We start from the raw sequence: 23,925 nt of genomic DNA, 5'->3' as shown, positions 1-23,925 counted from the left end.
CTTTGTTTATTTGGGACACCATGCTACTTAATTGGACTCCCTGCTACCATCCAGGTCTCATCACTTATGAAGTGCTAGTTTTGTTATACTGTTTACTTTTTAATTTGTGTCGTAAATGCACCTTCTGCTAAATATCTATCTTATAGAATATATTTTATTCTTTGTTAATTTATTATACTTTATGTGTTGTATGTGTGTGTGTGTTATATGTACTGTGTTTGCCCTTGGTCCAGAGGAAAATGATTCTGTTTGTCTGTACACATGGATACGGTTGAATGACAATAGACTTGAACCTAAACTCGCATACGGCTTGGTGGGGTGGGAGGAAGAACCCCATGGATTACAGGCCTCTAAGTATGTTTAATGAAGAACTGTTCTAGTAAAACACACTTCAGGGTTCATTTGAAGTGAATGTCTCAGCCAATGCATTGTAGACTCTTCCACACTGAACTTCTTTAATACATCTTCTATTTTCTTCAGGAAAAAGCCATTTATATTGTAAAAGCACTCCAGAATATTGTGTATGGTCATTTGTAACCTGTTAGTTGAAATGAACTCACTTTGCAAAGATCTACTTTCTTTTTCAAGGGTAATTTTTCTTGAGATCATTGTTCTTAAATATATGCTTTTGTACTTTCCATTTGAATATAGTATATAGAAGTCTAGATTGGGTCTGGATAAATTGCTGGTGAACAATGAGGAGTGAATCATCAACCACTGGTCTGAGTCCATTTCATTAGTGAATCAATTAATAATTTGACATGAGATGGCAAAGTAGATAGTTGACTATGATGGATTACTATTAGAGGCAACCCTACCTTAATTAAATAAATGAGTCTGTGACATAAAATGAGTAATGATGTTGGGGGAGATGAATGATGGTGGAAATAGCAGGTACAGAGGTTGAACCTGTAACACACCTGGGAAGGTATATTTAATCAGCAAACTTTAACAACACAATGCCACATTTGCTGATTTTAAGGACACAGTCAGATGCTTATTTTGCACTAACTCTTGAAGGATGCTCCTTCAGTGTTTGGTTAATGCTCTGGAGACCAAATCTCTTTCCCCCAACCTTTGCACCCATTTTGATTGCTCTATAATGAAGTCAGGAGACATTGATCTCCTTCTGTGTTGTGGATGTGTTAAAATTGATTCCTGTGCCCTGTGTCATTTCAATGTGTTTGCTTTACACATTTCTGAACAAATAAATGTTAACCATGCTACAGAGAGGAGACCGGCATAATAATAATTTAGAAACCAAACACCCAAGGTGGTAATTTTCAAATAGCTTTCATCGATATCAAAGGTCCCCTACTGGAAAACTAACCAACGGGAGGGTTGATCTTCAATTCTGAATATAAGAACATGCAGGAAATAGTACCAAAGGCCTGCTCCACCATTCCATATGACCATAAGATATAAGAGCAGAATTAGGCCATTTGGCCCATCGAGTCTGCTCTGCCATCTCAACATGACTTATCCATTCCCCTCCCAGCTCCAGTCCCCTGCCTTCTCCCTGTATCCCTTCATGCCCTGACTAATCCAGAATCTAGCAACCTCTGCCATAAATATACCCAATGACTTGGCCTCCACAGTCACCTGTGGCAATGAATTCCACTGATTTACTTCTCTCTGGCTAAGGAAATTCTTCTTCATCTCCATTCTAAAAGGGTGACCTTCTATTCTGAAGTTGTGTCCTCTGGTCTTTGACTCTCCCACCATCGGAAACATCCTCTCCACACCCACTCTATCAAGGCACTTTGGTTAAATACTGGCTGATATTCAACCAAAGTATTCCCTTGGTTCCTTTAACCTCCTGTGGCCTATCGCTCAGCTTTCAAGGACAGAGCCAACACCACCTCCCAATATAGAGAATTCTTTACATTCTATGCATTTTATAATGAAGAAATTTCTCCTTATTTTGCTACTAATTGGCATGCTCATATTTTGGGATTGTGATATTAGTTCTTGAATCCACAGCCAATAGATTTATACTGGAATACACCCTGCTGAGCCTGCTAAGAATTGTGTTTGTGGCTTCTCTCTTTTCTAAACTTCAGCATGTTAGAGACCTAGCTATTCAGTCACTCTTCTTTTGACACTCTTCATGTGACACCTGGAACACAGCTCGTGAATTTTTTCCTGTATAGCAACTATATCGTTTCTCAGTGCTCCAGGCATGATCCCACCAGTACCCAACATCTTGCAACAACAACCAACTTTCCATCTGCTTGATCTACTTGCATTTCGGCTTTCAGTGATTAGTGTAGAATTCACTGAAAGTCTCTGTGTTTTCCCTTTGAACATCAAAGTCTCCCAACCTAACTATTTAATAAATACATACACCTGCCCTATATCAGGCTTATGAATATTTCCTACCAATAATTTCTGCCACAGCTTTTGCTTCTCTCCATCCAAAATAATTCTGATTTTATATAATGGTCTGTCAAGTCAAATCCTTCCCAATTATTGCACACATCAGCAATGTTAACCCTCCTCCTTTTTGCCTGCCCTTCAATCTGCTTTATACACCAGAAAGTCAAGATAGAAAGTTGTTTGACCGGAAATACAATTGCCCAGTGGTTTATATTATTCATAAATGATGAATACTTTTTAGTAATTTCAGCAATGAATGTAGTTGTGTACTTGTAAACTTGCTGAGTGGAGTATGATGCATATATATGCAGCACTGCACCATGTTTGCATGATTTATCACTTTGTAAAGTTATATGCTGAGAATTCACTTCAAATTCTCTCACCTTTAAAAACATACTGGCACATTAAAGATTATTACAACTGAATAATTTCATGTTCTAAACTCCTGAAGCGTCAGGCAAATAACACACTAATAACAGAGATAGAGGACAACATCAATAGTATTATAGTATCTATGCCATCATTAAATTCAGCAAGGAATGAATTTGGAGAGTATAATCATACTAAACTAGATACGTGTATGTGAGTTTCATGAAATATTCAAAATTGAAATCAATAATATTCAATAACCTTATTGACAATAGTGCTTATTCTCATTTGATGCATACTAAATCAGGATTCAATTATAGAAGAGATAAATGTTCAATGAAGAAAAGTTAATCCTTCAAAATTGTGCTTCAGCTGAATTTATCAATCTTGCCCATGAGTCAAAAGAGGAATATAGAAAAGTTATAATTTACCATGTGCTACTGACCTTTATTTCATGGGTTAGAGTAAGTTCCACCATCTGACTGAAAGACTGACTAAATGATGTCAGCGTTTTAACAATCTCAGCTTTCATAGATGCTAATGTTGTTTCATCTTCATCATACGCTAAACTATAAGGAGAGAGTTTGCAAAAGTGTTAAATCACAGCAGTAATACAAGCTAAATTAAATGCAACATTTCAATTTAATTTCCAATCTGACAGCAGGACAGGAAAACTACCTCTATTTTCTCAGTTTAAACAATAACAAATCAATGAAGTTACTCAATTTTCTTTTGCTTTACTGCAATAAATTCACTGTGTAGCTCTAAGATCAAGTATTAAGTACACCATTAAATAGTTACACTCATATGCCTCTTTCAAAGTTCTCTCCATTCTGTTACTTTAGGGCAGCACAAGAAACTGCAAATGCTGGAATTTGGAGCAACAACATTTCTGCTGTGTGAACTGAATGGGCCAAGCACCATCAGTGGGAGGGAAAGAAGTGTTGAGATTTCAGGTCAAAACCCTGCATCAGACCTGATGCAGAATTCCTACCCAAAACATTGACAGCTCCATTTCCCTCACAGACGCATACTGACCTGCTGAGATCCTCCAGCAACTTGTCACTATAAGGCAGCTTCCAATTATTTCTTTCAAGCAGGTATACAACTTCATCAGAACTGTTGCAGGTGATTCTACTTCATTTTAGTTCTTCTGTTCATATTCATGTCTGGACAAAAAGGCTTGATTGTTATACTAATAATATTTGCTTTTACATTTTGAGTCAGGTCATGTGCTCTTCAACTAATGACTGCAGAGGAGCTTAGTGCAGTGCACAGGTCAATTCATCCTATGCACTACAAGAGTAGAAGTAAGGAATGAGTCAAAGGCTCAGAAATCTATCGTAGAACACAGAGCAGTACAGCACAGTACAAGCCCTTTGATCCACAATATTATGCCTACCAAAGAAACCTATGCTGTGGTAGTCTATAACTTTCCCATTTACACAGCTTCCATTTTTCTTACATCCATCTGCCTATCTAAGAGTCCCTTAAATGTCCCTCTTGCATCAGCTTCTACCATCAGCCCTGGCAGTGTGTGCCAGGCATCATCCGCTCTGTGCTAAAAATATAACATCTGATTATCTCCTCTAAATATTCCTCTGCTCAGCTTAAATGGACATCCTCTTGGTATTGGCCAGTGCCACCATTGGAAAAGGTGCAAGGGGCCCTCTCTAACTATTCCTCTTATAATCTTATGCATATCTATCAAGTCACCTTGCATTCTCTTTACTCCAAAGGCTAACACACCAGACAACATCTTAACCATTCTATCAACTGGTGTGGCAACTTTGAAGGATCAATGGACTTGGATACCAAGATCTCTCTATTCCCCTACACCGCTAAGAATCCTGCCATTAATTTTCTACTCCACATTCAAGTTCAATCTTCCGAAGTGTATCAGTTCACACTTTTCTGGATAAAATTCCATCTACTACTTCTCTGCCCAACTTTCTATCCTGTCCATATCTTGTTGTAACCTATCCCAACTTTCTGCACTATCCAAAACACTCCCAAACTTCACGTCATCTGTAAACTTACTAACCACACTTTCACTTCCTCATCCAAGTCATTTATAAAAATTACAAAGAGAGGCATCCCAGAACACATGCCCTCAGTGCACAAGTAGTCACGAACCTTGGTAGAATATGCTTTATCTACCACCAACCACTGCCTTCTTTGAGCAAGCCAATTCTGAATCCAACAGCCAACTTTCTCCGGATCATATGTCTCATGACTTTGTGGATGTGCTTACCATGAGGAATTTTGTCAAATGCTTTACTAAAATCCATATACACCATATTCTCCACCCTACCTTCATCAATTTGTTTTGTCACTTCCTTGAAGAAGTCAGTCAACCTTCCCTTCACAAAGCTATGCTGACCTATTGTAATCAGAATATGCTGCTCCAAGCACTCGTGAATCCTGTGACTAAGAATCCTTTCCAAAAGTTTGCCAACCATTGATACAGAACTCACTGGTCTATAATTACCTTTCTTAAACAAAGAAATAATATTTGCCATCGTCCAATCTCCTGGTACTACTCCTGTGGCCAGTGAAGATGCAAAGATCATCACCAATGTCCCAGCAATTTCTTCCTTCACTTCCCATGGTAACCTGAGGCATATCTAGCCCCAAGAAATTCTCTACCATGATATTTATCAAAAATCTCCAACATTGCCTCCTTCTCAACCTGGGCATGCACCAGCAGATTGGCCTGTTCTATGCCGACTTCAATTTTCAAAGTCCTCTCTTTGGTGTACACTGAAGAAAATTAGTCATTAAGGGCCTTCCCTACCTCCAGGCACATATATTCCCCTTTATCCCTGAGAAGTCTTATTCTCAATGCTAGTTATCCTTCGATTCAAAACATACATGTAGAAAATCTTAGGGTTTTCTTCAATCCTGCTCACTAAGGCCTTCTAGATCTCTTAAGTGCCTCTTATGCTCCTTCCTGTATAACTTATATCTCTTAAGAGCTCTGTCTGAGTATTGCTTCCTAAACCTTAAGAATGCTTCCATCTTCCTCTTGACTAAATATTCTACCTCTCTTGTAAACCATGATTCCTTCACCCTACCATCTTTTCTCTGCATTTCTCATTGGTGCAAACCCATACAAGTGCTCGCAAAGCAACCCCTTTATTTCTACTGCGCATTTCTCCAAGAACATCTGTTCCCAATTTATGCTTCCAAGTTGCTACTTAATACCTTATTAATTACCCATCCACTAAGCTCACATATTGTCTGTTCCTATCCTTGTCCAGGGCTACGCTAAAGATTGGGGAGCTATGATCACTGTACCCAAAATGCCTTCCCACCAAGAGATCTGTCTCCTGATGTGATTCATTGCCTAGTACCAGATCCAGTATAGCCTTGCCTCTAGTCAGTTTACCCGCATACTGTGTCAAGAATCCTATTTGGACACACCAAACAAATCCTGCCCCATTTAAAACTTTTGGCACTAGGGAGGTGCCAATCTATATTAAGGAAATTGAAGTCACTAATGACAACAACTGGTTATTTTGCACCTTTCCAAAATCTGCCTCCCAATCAGCTCCTTAGCTGTTATGGGGAGGGGGCCTTAAGAATACTCCCAAGAGAGAGATTTCTCTCTTTCTATTTCTGTTTGTTTCTGACTAATTGAAACTATCAAACTCAGGTTTGAATGAACCAATGACTGAAGCTGTTCAGATCTTCCTGATAGAGAATTGCAAGGATTTACCATCCTTCGAATGATTTTGTACATTTTACTGAGATCACTTTTCAATACTCCAAGGGCAGTCTCAATCTTACAGGACTGCAGTAAGAAAACTTCATTCTTGTACTCAAATACTCCCGCAATAAAGACTAACAATCTGTTTGCCGTTCAAATTCCTGCTACATCTGTATGTCAGCTTTCAATGATTTATGCATAAACGCATGATCTGAGGCACACTTAGAACATCAATGTTTCCTTCTCTCTACATAAAATACTCAGAATTTTGTAAATTGAAATGGAGGCTTAATTTTCCACACTCTATTCCTCTTTCCTTGATCAGCTTGTTCGTCCATCGTAAACGTCGATTAGGACCTCGACACCATGATCAGCTTAGTGAATGGGCAAGATTCTCATGAAGCCCTTTTGCACCTTCATCAGTGTTCATATTCCCAAGAATCTTTGCATCATCATTATCCTTGGCTAGTCTTTTCTAAGTACATTGGAACCAAATGGTATATTTTCACCTTATTGTATGTGTCTTCACCTCAATATGTGTCTTCAATATTTTTTTACTAACAGTTCAGTTGATTTTAATTTGAATTTTGGGTCAGATACATTCCATGCTTGCAAATATTGCAATTAAATTTTGACTTATCCAGAGATGGCTCGACGTTTATCTCGTTTCACTGACTAACTGGTATGATTTGTGATCAGATCAGTTAAGCTTTTGATCAATAATGTTAACCAGTCTGTATTCTGTGTAATTAATTGAATTAAGCTTCTGATCAATAATGAATACAAGATGTACAAAAGTAAAATACTGTGGATGATAGAAAACTGAATTCAGAAAATAACTGATAGATCAGTTCATTGACGCAATACATAAAGTGTTCAAAATGCTGCTGGAACTGGTGAAAAATTTCAGCAATTTCTTTGTTTATCTAGTGACTATAAGCTCTACTGGAGGGTAGTTTTGGAGATAGCAGTATCGTTGAAGGCTAACACAAGGATATTCTTTTGATCGAGATGACAATTAATTGTTTTGGACCATAAGACATAGGAGCAGAATTAGGCCATTCAGCCCATCGAGTTTGTGTGACCATTTGATCATAGCTGATTTATTATCTGTCTCAACCTCATTCTCCAGCCTTCTCCCAGTAACCTCTGACACCCTTACTAATCAAGAACCTATCAACCTCTGCTTTCAATATACCCTATGGCTTGGCCTCCACAGTTGCCTATGGCAATAAATTCCATATATCCACCACCCTCTTGCTAAAGAAATTCCTCTTCACCTCTACACAAAAAGGAGATCCTTCTATGCTGAGGATGTACTCTCTGGTCCTACACTCACCCACTATTGGAAACATCCTCTATAAAGTCGCTCTATCCAGGCCTTACAATATTCAATGAGGATCTTCCCTCATTCTTCTAAACTCCAGCGAGTTTGCCATATCCAGTCAAGCTGGATGTTATACAAGTCCTGCTGTAGGCCACTTCATTACCTATTGTATATGCAGCTCAATACTGATTAACATTGGATCAGCAGCTCTGTTCCTGATTTAGCAATAGGAGTTTTATGGATAATGCAGCTTAAAGAGGATTGGCTGATAATACTGGTGATGACTGACCTCTGACAAATGTAATATACTTATTTTATTAATTATTATCTGCACACTATATTGAAGCTAATTTTGCTTGATGAACTGATCCAAAGCTCTTTTGAAGACAGCCGTGATGCTGTAAGTGGCTGATGCTGCCACAATTTTAGTGCCATCATTCAAGGGGATAGAGGAAATAAAACTTTCTAGCAGAGTAAGCTGTACACAGGATTCAGCTAGGTTACAGTGGGATAAAGACAGGTTGAATTATTGGGCAAGGGCAAGGAAGATGAAACATTAGAGGAGATTTACTCTGGTCGAATAAGTAGAAAAGCAGACACGAGGAATTCTGCAGATGCTGGAAATTCAAGCAACACACAGAAAAGTTGCTGGTGAATGCAGCAGGTCAGGCAGCATCTCTAGGAAGAGGTACAGTCGACGTTTCAGGCCGAGACCCTTCGTCAGGACTAACTGAAGGAAGAGCTAATAAGAGATTTGAAAGTGGGAGGAGGAGGGGGAGATCCAAAATGATACGAGAAGACAGGAAGGGGGGAGGGATGGAGCCAAGAGCTGGACAGGTGATTGGCAAAAGGGATATGAGAGGATCATTGGACAGGAGGCCCAGGGAGAAGGAAAAGGGGGGGGGCGGAAACCCAGAGGATGGGCAAGGGGTATAGTCAGAGGGACAGAGGGAGAAAAAGGAGAGTGAGAGAAAGAATGTGTGTATAAAAATAAGTAACAGATGGGGTACGAGGGGGAGGTGGGGCATTAGCGGAAGTTAGAGAAGTCAATGTTCATGCCGTCAGGTTGGAGGCTACCCAGACGGAATATAAGGTGTTGTTCCTCCAACCTGAGTGTGGTTTCATCTTTACAGTAGAGGAGGCCATGGATAGACATATCAGAATGGGAATGGGATGTGGAATTAAAATGTGTGGCCACTGGGAGATCCTGCTTTCTCTGGCGGACAGAGCGTAGGTGTTCAGCAAAACGATCTCCCAGTCTGCGTCGGGTCTCGCCAATATATAGAAGGCCATATCGGGAGCACCGGATGCAGTATATCACCCCAGCTAACTCACAAGTGGAGTGTCGCCTCACCTGGAAGGACTGTCTGGGGCCCTGAATGGTGGTAAGGGAGGAAGTGTAAGGGCATGTGTAGCACTTGTTCTGCTGACAAGGATAAGTGACAGGAGGGAGATCAGTGGGGAGGGATGGGGGGGACGAATGGACAAGGGAGTCGCATAGGGAGCGATCCCTGTGGAAAGCCGGGGGGGGGGAGGGAAAGATGTGCTTAGTGGTGGGATCCCGTTGGAGATGGCGGAAGTTACAGAGAATAATATGTTGGACCCGGAGGCTGGTGGGGTGGTAGGTGAGGACCAGGGGAGCCCTATTCCTAGTGGGGTGGCGGGAGAAAAGCAGCGTGTTTTTAAGTGGTGAGGAAACTGGGAAGTGTTGGTGTTTGGAGGAAATTGGATTCATTATTTACAAATAATTGAAAATTAATTTTCAGGTACAACAAGCAATTAAGGTAAATGATGTACAGGCCTTTAATGAAGGAAGATTTGATTGCAGTAATAAAGATTTACTGCTCCAATTACAGTACATAAATCCCAATAAGAGCATACTTGAAATAAAGTAGTCAGATTTGGCCTTTCTGCTGAACAAAGGATGCACTGATCATAGATGGAGTGAAATGGAGGCTCTAAGGTTTGATTTCTGCCCTTCAAGAGGAGATTACATTAGTTCTGTACTCTTGAATTTACAATAAAGGGAAGTAATCTTATTCAAAGGTAAAAAATTCTAATGGATGTTGACAGGGAAGACATATCCTCTGGCTGATGTATCAAGAACTGGGTCCACAATCTCAATGTAAGGAATTAGACATTTAAGGAAAAGGCAGGAAGAAATTTCCTCATCTCAAAGTGAATGAACCCTTTGAATTCTCAGCCCAAGTCATGAAACACATTCAAGTCAGCAATAGATGCCAAAGAGGAACTGAGGGATATATTGTAGGACTACTACAGGAAAATTCCATCTGATCGTATTCAATAACAGAGCACATGGGCCAAGTTTCCTGGCGCATTTTCTATTTCTTATATTCTTTATTTGAAGAAATAATTAAACCTGTAGTCAAATGACTCTGGCAAGCTCTAAAATGAGTTGACGTGACTGGTTTTGAACTAAACCTGAACTGAGTTTGTTTGTAGTTAGATGATGGCTTCGTTTTATGAGGAGGTTGACTACTGAAAAGCATGGTGATGCAAGAGTTGGTGCTGCTGACCCACAGCTCCAGAAGGCCTTGTTCAAGTTGTGGGCAAAACTGATAAAACTAACGAGCTCAGAATGGGCACATAAACAGCACCAATGCAGTCATCAATGTAGCACAGAAAGAACTGAGGAGCATTACCAGGGAAGGCCGGGAACATGGACTGTTCCACATAGCTAATGAAAAGGCAGCCATAGCAGGAGCTCATGCAGGTGCCCATTGTTGCCCCTTGAGTTTGGAGAAAGTGAGAGGAGTCGAAAGAGAGATTTTTGAGCATATGGAACAATTCCATCAGGAGGAGGAGAGCGGTAGTGGAGGGGAACTGGATGGGTCTGTTTACAAGAAAGAAGAGAGATGGGATTGTTAGCTGGGAACCAACGTAAACCCGATTAGCCTTCCGGCTTCCTTCTATGTTTAATTATTAACTAATAAATTGGTTCGATTTGTTATTTTCCTTTGGGTAGGATATTCCTGACTTTGTTTACAGTGTAAATTGTTATAATAGCATGAGAGCATTGCAAATGTTTGTCTAAAGGGTGGCTAAATAGAATGCAGATGTCATCATCACTACAATACTTTGAATTCTGATGAAGAGTGTTCAGCCTGAAACATTTTTCTTTCCACAAATGCTGCCTGTCCTGTTGAGTTTCCCCAGCACTTTCTGATGTTGTTACTTACGCTTTGAGTGTTGATCATAGCTTTGTATTGGAAATCATAGCAGAGGTTTAATAAAGCAAAGTGAACACTAGGTCCAGATATTGTAACTTTTGTTTTAACCATGCAATGATTAACATTAGTTATTATTTGCCACTATTTTCCAACTTCAATATTTGTTAAGAAATAAATGAATTTATGAGCTTTTGTGAAAATCTCTGAAATAGTTACTGAGTATTTCAACTTATAGGGGTTCTGTTATTTACACTACTTTTTATGACAAAATTAAGTCTCTGATATAGCCTGATATATGTTAATTAGTAAAATAATGTCTTCCACCTGCCAACAGAAGTTTGAAACCTATTGCAATACAAACAAAGCAGAAAAATTATATTCAAGCAGTCAAAGTAGAGATTTCAAAGTAGAAAATTGGAATGCAGACTGCAGAAAACAGAATTATACCTTTCAGTTATCGTAGTCAGGTCTGTGCATTTCTTTATTAAAATCCTCCCAAACTGCAAAGGAATAGAAAAGAACATATGGTAGTGAACAATGTAAGAAGAATACTCCAAGGACAATGAAAATTAAATCTGCTGAATTTATCAACTTTATGCAATCCTCAATTGTATTTGAGCATCTCAGCTAATCAGTAATTTACATTTGCATAACGTGTAATGGAAAATTAGTCTCACTTTGGCTTTATTTGGAAGAAACAGAATTAACGTTTCAAGCCAATTCTCCTTTGTCAATACAATGGATTCCAGTTAACTGTGCCATCAGTTATTTGGGACAGCCGTCTATTTGGGACAACCCTTAAAGAACAAAAACTAATGAGAAATTAGATGGGATTTCCTTTTTTAATTTGGGACACTATGGGCACGGTAACGTACCAGTTAGCGTGACGCTATTACACCTCAGGGTGTCGGAATTCTGAGTTCAATTCTAACATCATCTGTAAGGAGTCAGTATGTTCTCCCTGTGGAATGCATGGGTTTCTCCTGCACTCCAAATATATACTGGTTATTAGGTTAATTGGTCTTTGTAAATTATCCTGTGACTAGGCTCAGGTTAAAATCAGGGGTTTCCTGTATGATGCAATTCAAATAGTCAGAAGGGCTGTATTTCTAAATAAAATTAAATTAAATTAATTGAGACTGGATACTGTTGCCAAACAGTTTCTAACTAGTATCAGTTGCGTGCACGTGTGTTGCTGTTAGACCCTACATTATGCTTAGAGCAAACAGTTTTTAAATAGCAAACAACAGGAATTCTGCAGATGCTGGAAATTCAGGCAACACACATCAAAGTTGCTGGTGAACGCAGCAGGCCAGGCAGCATCTCTAGGAAGAGGTACAGTCCTGACGAAGGGTCTCGGCCTGAATCGTCAACTGTACCTCTTCCTAGAGATGCTGCCTGGCCTGCTGCGTTCACCAGCAACTTTGATGTGTGTTCCCAGCTTTTAAATGGTGTCAGTTGAATAAGCTTGTGTTATGTGATTCATTTGTGGTGACCACACAAAAGTAAAAAGCAGTGATCTTTGACACTACTTCATAGAGGAAGGCAATGAAGGCAGTCCATTATCTGCACAAGGTGTTTGCCCTAATTTTGTTCATTTACTGTCAATCAAAAAAACACAGCAGTGTAATCTCTATAAATTCCTCCATCGATAACAATTAGGAAATAATAGACAGCTTTATAGTTCAGTAGTATTATTGATAGTGTTGTAATTTGTTCTGTATTTCATTTAAATACATAATTTACTCAGTTAATGAATGTTAATGAAACATTGTTTACTCAGTCAAACAATGGCAGGTATTTCTGGGAATAATACAGAAGGTCAGGATCAGTTCATTGCAAAGAGGAAGAAAGATTCTAAGGGAAGTAAGGGGCGACCGTGGTTGCCAAGGGAAGTCAAGGAAAGTATAAAAATAAAAGAGAAGTATAACATAGCAAAGATAAGTGGGAAGCCAGAGGATTGGGAAACTTTTAAAGAGCAACAGAGGATAACTAAAAAGGCAATACGGGGGGGGGAAAGATGAGATACGAAGGCAAGCTAGCCAAGAATATAAAGGAGGATAGTAAAAGCTTCTTTAGGTATGTGAAGAGGAAGAAATTAGTTAAGACCAAAGTTGGGCCCTTGAAGACAGAAATGGGTGAATTTATTATGAGGAACAAGGAAATGGCAGACGAGTTGAACAGGTATTTTGTATCTGTCTGCACTAGGGAAGACCCAAACAATCTCCCATATGTAATAGTGGCCAGAGGACCTAGGGTAATGGAGGAACTGAAGGAGATTCACATTATACAGAAAATGGTGTTGGATAGACTGATGGGACTGAAGGCTGTTAAATCCCCAGGGCCTGATGGTCTGCACCCCAGGGTACTTAAGGAGGAGGCTCTAGAAATCGTGGACACATTGGTAATTATTTTCCAGTGTTCTATAGATTCAGGATCAGTTCCTGAGGACTGGAGGGTAGCTAATGTTATCCCACTTTTTAAGAAAGGAGGGAGAGAGAAAACAGGGAATTATAGACCAGTTAACCTGACATCAGTGGTGGGGAAGATGCTGGAGTCAATTATAAAGGATAAAATAGCAGCATATTTGGATAGCAGTAGCAGGATAGGTCCGAGTCAGCATGGATTTACGAAGGGGAAATCATGCTTGACTAATCTTCTGGAATTTTTTGAGGATGCAACTATGAAAATGGACAAGGGAGAGCCAGTGGATGTAGTGTACCTGGACTTTCAGAAAGCCTTTGATAAGGTCCCACATAGGAGATTGGTGGGCAAAATTACAGCACATGATATTGGGAGTAGGGTACTGACATGGATCGTAAATTGGTTGGCAGACAGGAAACAAAGAGTAGGGATTAACGGGTCCCTTTCAGAATGGCAGGCGGTGACTAGTGGGGTACCGCAAGGCTCGGTGCTGGGACCACAGCTATTTACAATATACATTAATGATTTAGATGAAGGGATTAAAAGTAACATTAGCAAATTTTCAGATGACACAAAGCTGGGTGGCAGCGTGAAATGTGCGGAGGATGTTGAGATAATACAGGATGACTTGGACAGGTTGGGTGAGTTGGCAGATGCATGGCAGATGCAGTTTAATGTGGATAAATGTGATGTTATCCACTTTGGTGGAAAGAACAGGAAGGCAGATTACTATTTGAATAGTGTCAAGTTAGGAAAAGGGGAAGTACATTGAGATCTAGGTGTCCTTGTTCATCAGTCACTGAAAGTAAGCATGCAGGTACAGCAGGCAGTGAAGAGAGCTAATAGTATGTTGGCCTTCATAACAAGGGGAGTTGAGTATAGGAGCAAAGTGGTCCTTCTGCAGTTGTACAGGGCCCTGGTGAGACCACCCCTGGAGTATTGTGTACAGTTTTGGTCTCCAAATTTGAGGAGGGACATTCTTTCTATTGAGGGAGTGCAGCAGAGGTTCACGAGGTTAATTCCCGGGATGGCGGGACTGTCATATGTTGAAAGATTGGAGCGACTGGGCTTGTATACACTGGAATTTAGAAGGATGAGAGAGGATCTGATTGAAACATATAAGATTATTAAGGGATTGGACATGCTAGAGGCAGGAAGCATGTTTCTGATGTTGGGGTAGACCAGAACCAGAGGCCACAATTTGAGAATAAGGGGTAGGCCATTTAGAACAGAGTTGAGGAAAAACTTTTTCACCCAGAGAGTTGTGGATCTGTGGAATGCTCTGCCTCAGAAGGCAGTGGAGGCCAATTCTCTGGATGCTTTCAAGAAGGAGTTAGATAGAGCTCTTAATGATAGCGGAGTCAAGGGATATGGGGAAAAGTCAGGAACGGGGTACTGATTGTGGATGATCAGCCATGATCACGGTGAATGGCGGTGCTGGCTCGAAGGGCCGAATGGCCTACTCCTGCACCTATTGTCTGTTGTCTATTGTTAAATGTAATTTGTCTTCATTAAACTATTTCCATAAAACTTCAGCTAATTGGGGCAAATTATATTTATCCAATGTGTCCTAATTAACCAGAATCCATTGTATTTTCATATCAAAGCTGCAACTTTCAGTATAATTTTTATCCTCAGAAAAATTCTCAATATCTACACAATTACAGATTAAGGTCTGAAAGACAGAAAAAGTCATATAAACAGAAAATGTTGGTGTTCTGTTTTGTAACTCCAAAACATAGAACGAATTAAAAGAAATACATGAAGCTGAGAGATAATTCGTGTATGTTTAGTTTTTACTTTAAGCGATGCATGCATGTACGACATGGTGACACGATGATGTATTGCCATTTACGTACCTTTACACATAACCTATAATGAATTATTTAAACAAATGAAGAATGCTTAATCAAACAATATACTTATAATATTCAAATATTACTGAAATATAAAATCCACAACACTCTGTGCTTAGCTATGAACTCCAACTCAATATAGAATGCATCTCAACTATATACACAGTTTACTATATAATTTAGCTATACTCTAGCGGTTACTTCAAAACAAACCAAAACCACTGAGAGGCTAAGCTTCGGTACTTGACACTGTAAGACACATTTCCAAATAACAAATTTCCTAATCGAAAATGTATGTTCAAATCTTTATTACGAAACCAGCAAAGATGAGCAATCTTGTAGCAATAAAAGACTAACAAAATTAAACCCGGGATATAAAAGTCTAATTAGTGATCTAATCGTGTAAATAAGCAGTCAGAGTTAGCATTCTGTACATATTCGAGTGGAAGAATAAAATTCCGATTAATGGTCAACAAAAAGTTTCATTCCCCATGGCTTATTCACTCTCCACTAGACTAAACAACTAATAAAACAAGAATGCAAAACGAGAATACTCACTTGTTCTACCACACCCCAACTCACGTGACAGATCACCATAAAAAAGCACCAATATGGGTCTTTTTGGAAGCCAACTCTGTTACGAAATTTTCTATTATTTCTCTTCTCGGATCCTCTCTTCCTTTATCTTTAAATAAATTAACTGATAGTTTGGTAGTTAAACACACTTTGAGGATCTGGCTACAGTTTAGAAAACATTTTGTTTATTGAGATTTTCTCTTTCTAGTCCTATTTTTAAATTTATTTTTAAACCATCTACGACTGATCTGTTTTTTAGAGAATGGGATAGATTAGGCATTAAACGATTTCAGGATCTGTTTGTTGGAGGGTATTTTTCTTCTTTTGAGCGGCTCTCAGTGAAATATAACCTATCAAATACCCACTTTTTTTGATATCTACAGATTAGATATTTTTTAAGATCTAAACTACATACATTTCCTACCAGCCTGGATAAGAACATAATAGATGTAATTTTTAATTTGAAACCTTTTGATAATGGTTCAATATCTTATATTTATGGTCTGTTGTTGGGACTGAGAATGGCTCCTTTAGACAAAATTAAAAAAGATTGGGAAAAGGATTTACAGAATTCATTATCTGATGAGACCTGGAGGACTATTTTCAAAATGGTTAATTCTTCATCATTATGTGCTCGTCATTCCCTCCTGCAATTTAAAGTTGTACATAAGGCTCATATGTCTAAAGACAAGCTCTCTCGTTTTTTTGCAGATATATTTCCTTATTGTGACAGATGTACTAATGGAGAGGCTTCATTAATTCATATGTTTTGGTCATATTTAAGCCTTGAAAAGTATTAGAAAGATGTAGTCCAAACTTTTTCTGCACTTTTTAAAGTTAATTTTAAGCCTAATCCTTTGACTGCCTTATTTAGTATTGTTGAGGAAAAAGCTATAATTTTGGAGCCTTCTCATTTGAGGGTACTGGCTTTTATTTCTCTTATGGCTAGGAGGGTGATCTTGGTTAAATGGAAGGAGGTTGCCCCCCCCCCCCATTCATGCTCAATGATTATGCGATGTTATGTCATGGTTAAATTTAGAAAAGATTCCGTGTTCGATTTCTGATTCTAATCAAAATTTTCAAACGTTATGGGGACCCTTTCTGAACTATTTTGAAAATCTTTGAACTGTTATTGTTATTAAAATATAGATCTGGGCTATTATTATAAAACACTATATGGTAAAGTACTCTTTTTTTCTTTTGTTCTTTTTTATCAACCAGCTTTGTCTTGGTAGTAGGTGTAGATTTTTTTTATAATATAATTAACCATATTATTGTATTTCATAATTTAATTTATTTTATTTGATTGATCATGAATATGGGATATCATGTTTGTATCAGTGTGATTTTTATATGGTGCATTTTGTGCTACCTTATTTTGATTTATAATAAGAATCCTTATGAATTCTGTATTTATGTATATGAAATTTAATAAAAATATTGGAAAAGAAGAAGAAAAAAAAGCACCACAAACTACAATCCAGACAGAAAATAGACACATGGCCCCATCAGACAAAAATATAACAAAGGCTCCTATATCCCAGCACTTTAAATATTACACTATAATCATTTCAACTACATACTACCAAAATGGGAGCCATAATATCTTCAAGAACAAACATCCTAACATTTATGTAAATGCCCTTTCTTCTTTCTTCTTCCAGACATGTTACATAACAGTCACCTAGGCCAGAGATTACCAGCATTTACCCCAGAACAGAGTGATCTTTACCACCATTCTCCGTCAAGTCAAAATCATGAAGCTTCTAGAGCTGTAGCACCTCAAACCTCTGCCTCCTGTAGAAGGCAGATCTTGGTTGTAGACCTGTCCAGACAGCTGGTCTTGGTCTTGATGTACACCTGCTGCACAAATTCTCTTCTGTCTGCAAAAACTTGAATGACTCTTCCCACAATCCATGAGTTGCTAGGCACTGTGCCATCAACTATAAGCACCACGTTTCCAGGCAGGAAATTGTGCTTTATACCTGACCATTTCTCTTTGACCCACCACTTCCAAGATAAATTTGACATGTATTTGACCTACTCCATCTATGATAAGCATAAATGTCTTCCCTTGGTAGCGTGGTTGATCTGATCTTCTCAATCCCTCTCTCCAAAAAAATACCCTTTTTTTTCTTTATCCAAGTCAAGAGTGATGTTCACTTGCTTCCTCTTTTAACTAAGAAGCAAGAGCAGGTTCTTAAACCTAAGAATCCAGGCCATTGCCTTTCTCAAACAGGTCCAAGATGAAAAGTGATGGATTATACATGTAACCTGATCCACCTCTTCTTCAATCTGCATGGCATTCACTGCAACACACCTCATGGCTTCTGTATCATCTAGCAGAAGTTCTCCTCAACAATTGGGATTCACGTGCTATTTGCTTTCAGGCTGAAGAAGATACTGAAGCCCTAACACCCACATCTCATTCTTCAGGAATGCTTTCACCTTCAACCCTCGAGAGGCCACATCTGCCAGGTTACTTGAAGTGTTTGCATCCCTCCATTGAGGTACTTGTGAGACCTTAAGAATTTCTGAAACTCTGTTTGCAACAAAGGTTCAGAACCTGGAAGTTTTATTCTTAATATACTTCAGCACAGAAATACTATCAGTCAAAAACACTGCATGTACAATTCCTTCCTCCACAATGTGTCCACGGCTTGCCATCGTAGCAGCAATGAGCTCCATATGAGGAATGGAAACTGACTTCAATGGAGCTAGCCTAGGTTTTCCCTTGATAGAAGCATTGTGTACCAGAGAGTGTGTGTTGTTCCACAATAAGTAGGTCACCGCTCCATAGCCATTTTGCTTGTGTCTGTAAAGTGGTGTAACTGTGCAGCAGTAACTTCCCCAAAATTCAAGGGTTTCAAACAGTCTGCCAAGAAGACTTCCAACTGGCAGAGTTCTTCCAGCCAGCTTGACCACTTATGAGCAACTGATGTTGATATATTGTCATCCCAGCTAAGCCTTTTCTTACATAGATCTTGGCGGGTCTTCTTAGCAGAAAGCAATACCAGACACAAGATTCCTAAAGGAACATAGATGGAATTAACTGTGGAGAGTACCCTACTTCTGGTGAGTGGTCTTTCTTGGATCATGATCTTAAACTTGAAAGTATCAGACTCAATGCACTATGCACATCCAGTACTCTCTCTACTGAAGATATATCTTGATCCAATTTCAAATCCTTTTTGTCTTTCGCTCTTTGCTCTTTTGATACCATAGTTAGCTCACTACGTATGTTGCTTATCCTCTTTGTGAGTCAAAAGCCACTTCTGACACAAATGGATAGAAGGTTGTGATAGAGAGAGACTGCTTCTTCCTCAGAGGATGCTGACACAAGGCCACCATCAACACAGAAGTGTTGCAAAACCTTATCTATTGTCTCGCCACTGAAGTGATCTTCATTCAGCATATTTGCTTTGAGCAAAATTAGTGCAACTCAGTGATGAAGATGTTCCAAAGCAATGTACCACCACTCTAATATCCACCATATCTTGGCTGAGGCCACTATCAGGCCACCAGAGAAACCTCAGCAGCTTCCACTGGCATTTTAACCTGATGAAGCATTGATTCCATATCTACCATGATCACCACGGGATGTTTTCTGAATCAGGTTATGACTCCAGTCAGTGAGCTAATAAGATCTGGTCCCTGTAAAGGCTGAGCATTAAGTGATATTCCCTGAAAGGTTGCTCCACAGTCAAACACTACATGATGTTTCCCTTTTCTAAGGTGATAAACACCATTGTGTTCCCATCACTGCATTCCTGATTTTCTGCTGGCATTTTTTCAGGAAAACATTTGGGGATGTGGAGATGACATCCTTCATGAAAGCTGTGTAGTCAGTGTGAAATGACAAACATTCTTAAAACTCTTCCTTAGATTTAGAACATGCTGTTCAGGAATCTTCTTATTATTTGGCTTGTTAACCACTTTCTTTATCAAAGGTAAACTGGTCCGATAGAGGCCATCCACTAGTTTTGCAAAATTCTAAACCAGCTCCATAAACTTCTGATCTTTTCTTAACAAAGCAGATTATTCATTCTGGCTGCATTCAGAGAAGGGAAGTCTGTCTTGAATTGCCACAGCCAAAGCTGATATCAGACACTCTGTCATTCAGTTTCACAATATCCAGTGGGTCGCCTCCTCTATGCATAGTCAAAACACATCTTGGAATTTGAGAAACATTGCCTGATGGAAGGTGAGGCACATATTCACTTTTACAGAAACACGACCTTCAATGTCACTTGTTTGGGTCAACCATTGATTCGTAATCTCTATGAATGCACTGCAATAGTGATTAGTGTTTGAAAAAAGTTGTTCTGTTTTTCTTGTTTGGCCTTGGGAGGTAATGAGATTAGCATATGATATTGCTTAGCAACAGCTTCACAGAAATTAGTCAAGTCCTCAAGACAAGATTGCACTTGTAAGCCATTTTACTTTATTTTTCATAAGGTTGTTAACTGATGTTTTTAAACCTTTAACTTTGTTCACATTTGTTTCATACTCCTTTTGAAGACTTTCAATTAGATTAGCCTCAGCTTTAATTTTCTCTTTTGCAAGCCCCTACTGCAGGTTCGTTGGCGCCAATTCCATGTCTTGATATATTCATGTTACTTTCTCAGTTGCACAACTCACAATTAACTCTCTGTTTGCCTGCAGCACTGGTGATATTTGATTCAATAAACGTAGTTAACAAACAAACTGTCCACACGTTCACAGCACTTAAACCATACTGAACAACCAGCCTTCAATTCGAACATCAGCTACCAGAATATTTCAACACTTCAATAAAACAAAGCGATGAACACCACATGATCGAGCAATGGTCCCCAATGGACGGGCAGTGCTGACCATTCACATCTGTGTTCAAACCACAAAAACACAGCAAAACAAAAGGTCACTGATATTTATTCTGCAAGCTACTCAAGTTTCCAATCTGCTGTTCTCAGTGTTGTGACTCCAATTTTGCCCATGGGTCAGAGGCAATCTTTTTCCGGAGACTGGTGTTCATTTGGTATAACAATTTTTGTTGACAAAATATTGCAGTTACTTGAAAACAAACCAAAACTGCTGGGGTACTAAACCAGGGTACTCAACACTGTATGACGCACTTCCAAACAACGAATTTCCAAATTGAAGGAGATACATTCGATTCTTTATTACGAAATCAGCAAGGGTGAAAGATCTTATATTGATAAAAAAAACTAACAAAATAAAACTAGTGATATAATAGTTTACTTAGCACTCTAATAACAAAGTTAGCAATATAAAAGAGAAATTAGCGTAGTAAGTGTTCTATTAGCTTAGTTCAGTGATATCAGAATTAGCAGTCTATACATATTTGAGTGGTCTAATAATGTTCCAATTAATAGTCAACAAAAAGTACTATTCCCCATGGCTTACACACTCTCCACTAGACTAAACTAAATAATTATCGAAACAAAATTACATAACTACACTCTTTAGCTTCTCCCGCGCCTGAACCCACATGACAGATTACCATAATAAACAATCCACAAACTACAATACAGATGAATTGTATGTGCATGGCTCCTACAACTACTACACAGACATTCACAGCATAGTAAATTTTACATAGTCTCATTCATGCCTAAAGATTTAATCACCATGGAGGCTTTCTTACTCTTGTGGGATAACATTTTTCCTGAAAGACAGATCACTCTGCTTAGCAGGTGAGACTTGTGGCGGTGAAACAATCTCAGGTGAGACTTGTGGTGGTAAAACAATCTCAGGTGAGAATCAGGTGAGACTTGTAGTGGTGAAACAATCTCAGGTGAGACTTGTGGCAGTGAAACAATCTCAGGTTGTGAAGCCTCCTGCATGGTGGCCATGGGAGTTGACTCTGTGACTGTAGTAATGGTCTGACAGCCCTGGACACCTTACCTCTGGATGTGTTGGCATTCCAAACAGCTTTACTGGATGATTTGGATCATAATGGTGTGAGTACAGTGTCCAACAGCACCATTTCCCTTACCTTTTTTAAAGCCATCTCACACTGCTTTGTCCATTAGCATTTCTTCCTGATTTATAGTAACTATTTCAAGGAGTGGAGCACAGTAGCCACATTTGGCAGGAACCTGTTATAGTAATTGGACCACAACTGTGACATGACCTTTGGGCTTGTATCATCCACAACTGCTTGAATTTACACTACGGAAAAGGATCTTGCCAATTGTAGAGATGAGTACAACAGACTGAAAAGCTTGAGCACGTAGATATTATGAAAGAGCATGTGCTGGAGCTTTTGGAAAGCATCAAGTTGGAAAAGTCACCGGGACTGGACGAGAGGCACCCCAGGCTACTCTGGGAGGTGAGGGAGGAAATTGCTGAGCCTCTGGCGGTGATCTTTGCATCATCAATGGGGACGGGAGAGGTTCTGGAGGATTGGAGGGTTGCGGATGTTGTTCCCTTATTCAGGAAAGGGAGTAAAGATAGCCCAGGAAATTATAGACCAGTGAGTCTTACTTCAGTCATTGGTAAGTTGATGGAAAAGATCCTAAGAGGCAGGATTTATGAACATTTGGAGAGGCATAATATGATTAGGAATAGTCAGCATGGCTTTGTCAAAGGCAAGTCGTGCCTTGTAAGCCTGATTGAATTTTCTGAGGATGTGACTAAACACATTGATGCAGATAGAGCAGAAGCTGTAGTGTATATGGATTTCAGCAAGGTATTTGATAAGGTACCCCATGCAAGGCTTATTGAGAAAGTAAGGAGACATGGGATACAAGGGGACATTGCTTTGTAGATTGAGAATTGGCTTGCCCTCAGAAGGCAAAGAGTGGTTGTAGACAGGGCATATTCTGCATGGAGGTTGGTGACCAGTGGTGTGCCTTAGGGATCTGTTTTGCGACCCCTACTCTTCGTGATTTTTATAAGTGACCTGGATAAGGAAGTGGAAGGATGGGTTAGTAAATCTGCTAATAACACAAAGGTTGGGGGTGTTGTGGATAGTGTGGAGGACTGTCAGAGGTTACAGCGAGACATTGATAGGATGCAAAACTGGGCTGAGAAGTCGCAGATGGAGTTCAACTCAGATAAGAGTGAGATGGTTCATTTTGGTAGGTGAAATATGATGGCAGAATATAGTATTAATAGTAAGACTCTTGGCAGTGTGGAGGATCAGAGGGATCTTGGGGTTCGAGTCCATAGGACACCCAAAGCTGCTGCGCAGGTTGACTCTGTGGTTAAGAAGGCATACGGTGCATTGATCTTCATCGATTGTGGGATTGAGTTTAGGAGCTGAGAAGTAATGTTGTAGGTATATAGGACACTGGTCAGACCCCACTTGGAGTACTGTGCTCAGTTCTGGTCACCTCACTACAGGAAGGATGTGGAAGCCATAGAAAGGGTGCAGTGGAGATTTAGAAGGATGTTGCTTGGATTGGGGAGCATGCCTTATGAGAATAGGTTGAGTGAACTTGGCCTTTTCTCCTTGGAGCGACAGAGGATGAGAGGTGACCTGATAGAGGTGTACAAGATGATGAGAGGCATTGATCGTGTGGATAGTCAGAGGCGTTTTCCCAGGGCTGAAATGGCTAGCACGAGAGGGCACAGTTTTAAGGTGCTTGGAAGTAGGTACAGCGGAGATGTTAGGGGTAAGTTTTTTATGCAGAGAGTGGTGAGTGCGTGGAATGGGCTGCCGGCAACGTTGGTGGAGGCGGATACAATAGGGTCTTTTAAGAGACTCCTGGATAGGTGCATGGAACTTTGAAAAATAGAGGGCTATGGGTAACCCTAGGTAATTTCTAAGGTAAGGACATGTTCAGAACAGCTTTGTGGGCTGAAGGGCCTGTATTGTGCTGTAGGTTTTCTATGTTTCTAACTTCCACCCATAGCAGTCAGAGGTTGAAAATGTCCTTGAATACACCCACCAGTTGGTTAGCACAGGTTTTCAGAGCCTAACCAGGTACTCCACATTGTGAGTGTTCACCTTCTTTAAAGAGGGCCTAACATTGGCCTCTGAGACAGAGATCACAGGGTTATCGGGTGCAGCAGGGATCCTCACAGCTGTAGTTGTGTTCTCCCTTTCAAAGTGGGCATAGAACGTGTTGAGATCATCTG

At 39.6% G+C, this 23,925-nt stretch overlaps 1 protein-coding gene across 2 annotated transcripts in view; it reads right to left on the bottom strand.

Annotated features, from left to right (window-relative positions):
- The window catches only part of LOC134354273 (protein inscuteable homolog), a 433,993-nt gene that overhangs the window by 200,128 nt on the left and 209,940 nt on the right, over positions 1 to 23,925 (bottom strand). For both annotated transcript variants that reach the window (XM_063063187.1, XM_063063188.1), the window contains exons 4-5: positions 11,426 to 11,478; positions 3,194 to 3,317 (exon numbers count right to left, since the gene is read on the bottom strand). In XM_063063187.1, coding sequence (XP_062919257.1) covers positions 3,194 to 3,317; positions 11,426 to 11,478 — 177 coding nt within the window. The remainder of the gene's footprint in view (positions 1 to 3,193; positions 3,318 to 11,425; positions 11,479 to 23,925) is intronic.

Source organism: Mobula hypostoma, chromosome 11 (genome assembly GCF_963921235.1).
Source record: "Mobula hypostoma chromosome 11, sMobHyp1.1, whole genome shotgun sequence".
In the NCBI taxonomy this organism is placed as follows: domain Eukaryota; kingdom Metazoa; phylum Chordata; class Chondrichthyes; order Myliobatiformes; family Myliobatidae; genus Mobula; species Mobula hypostoma.
This window is presented reverse-complemented; position numbering and strand designations above follow the sequence as displayed.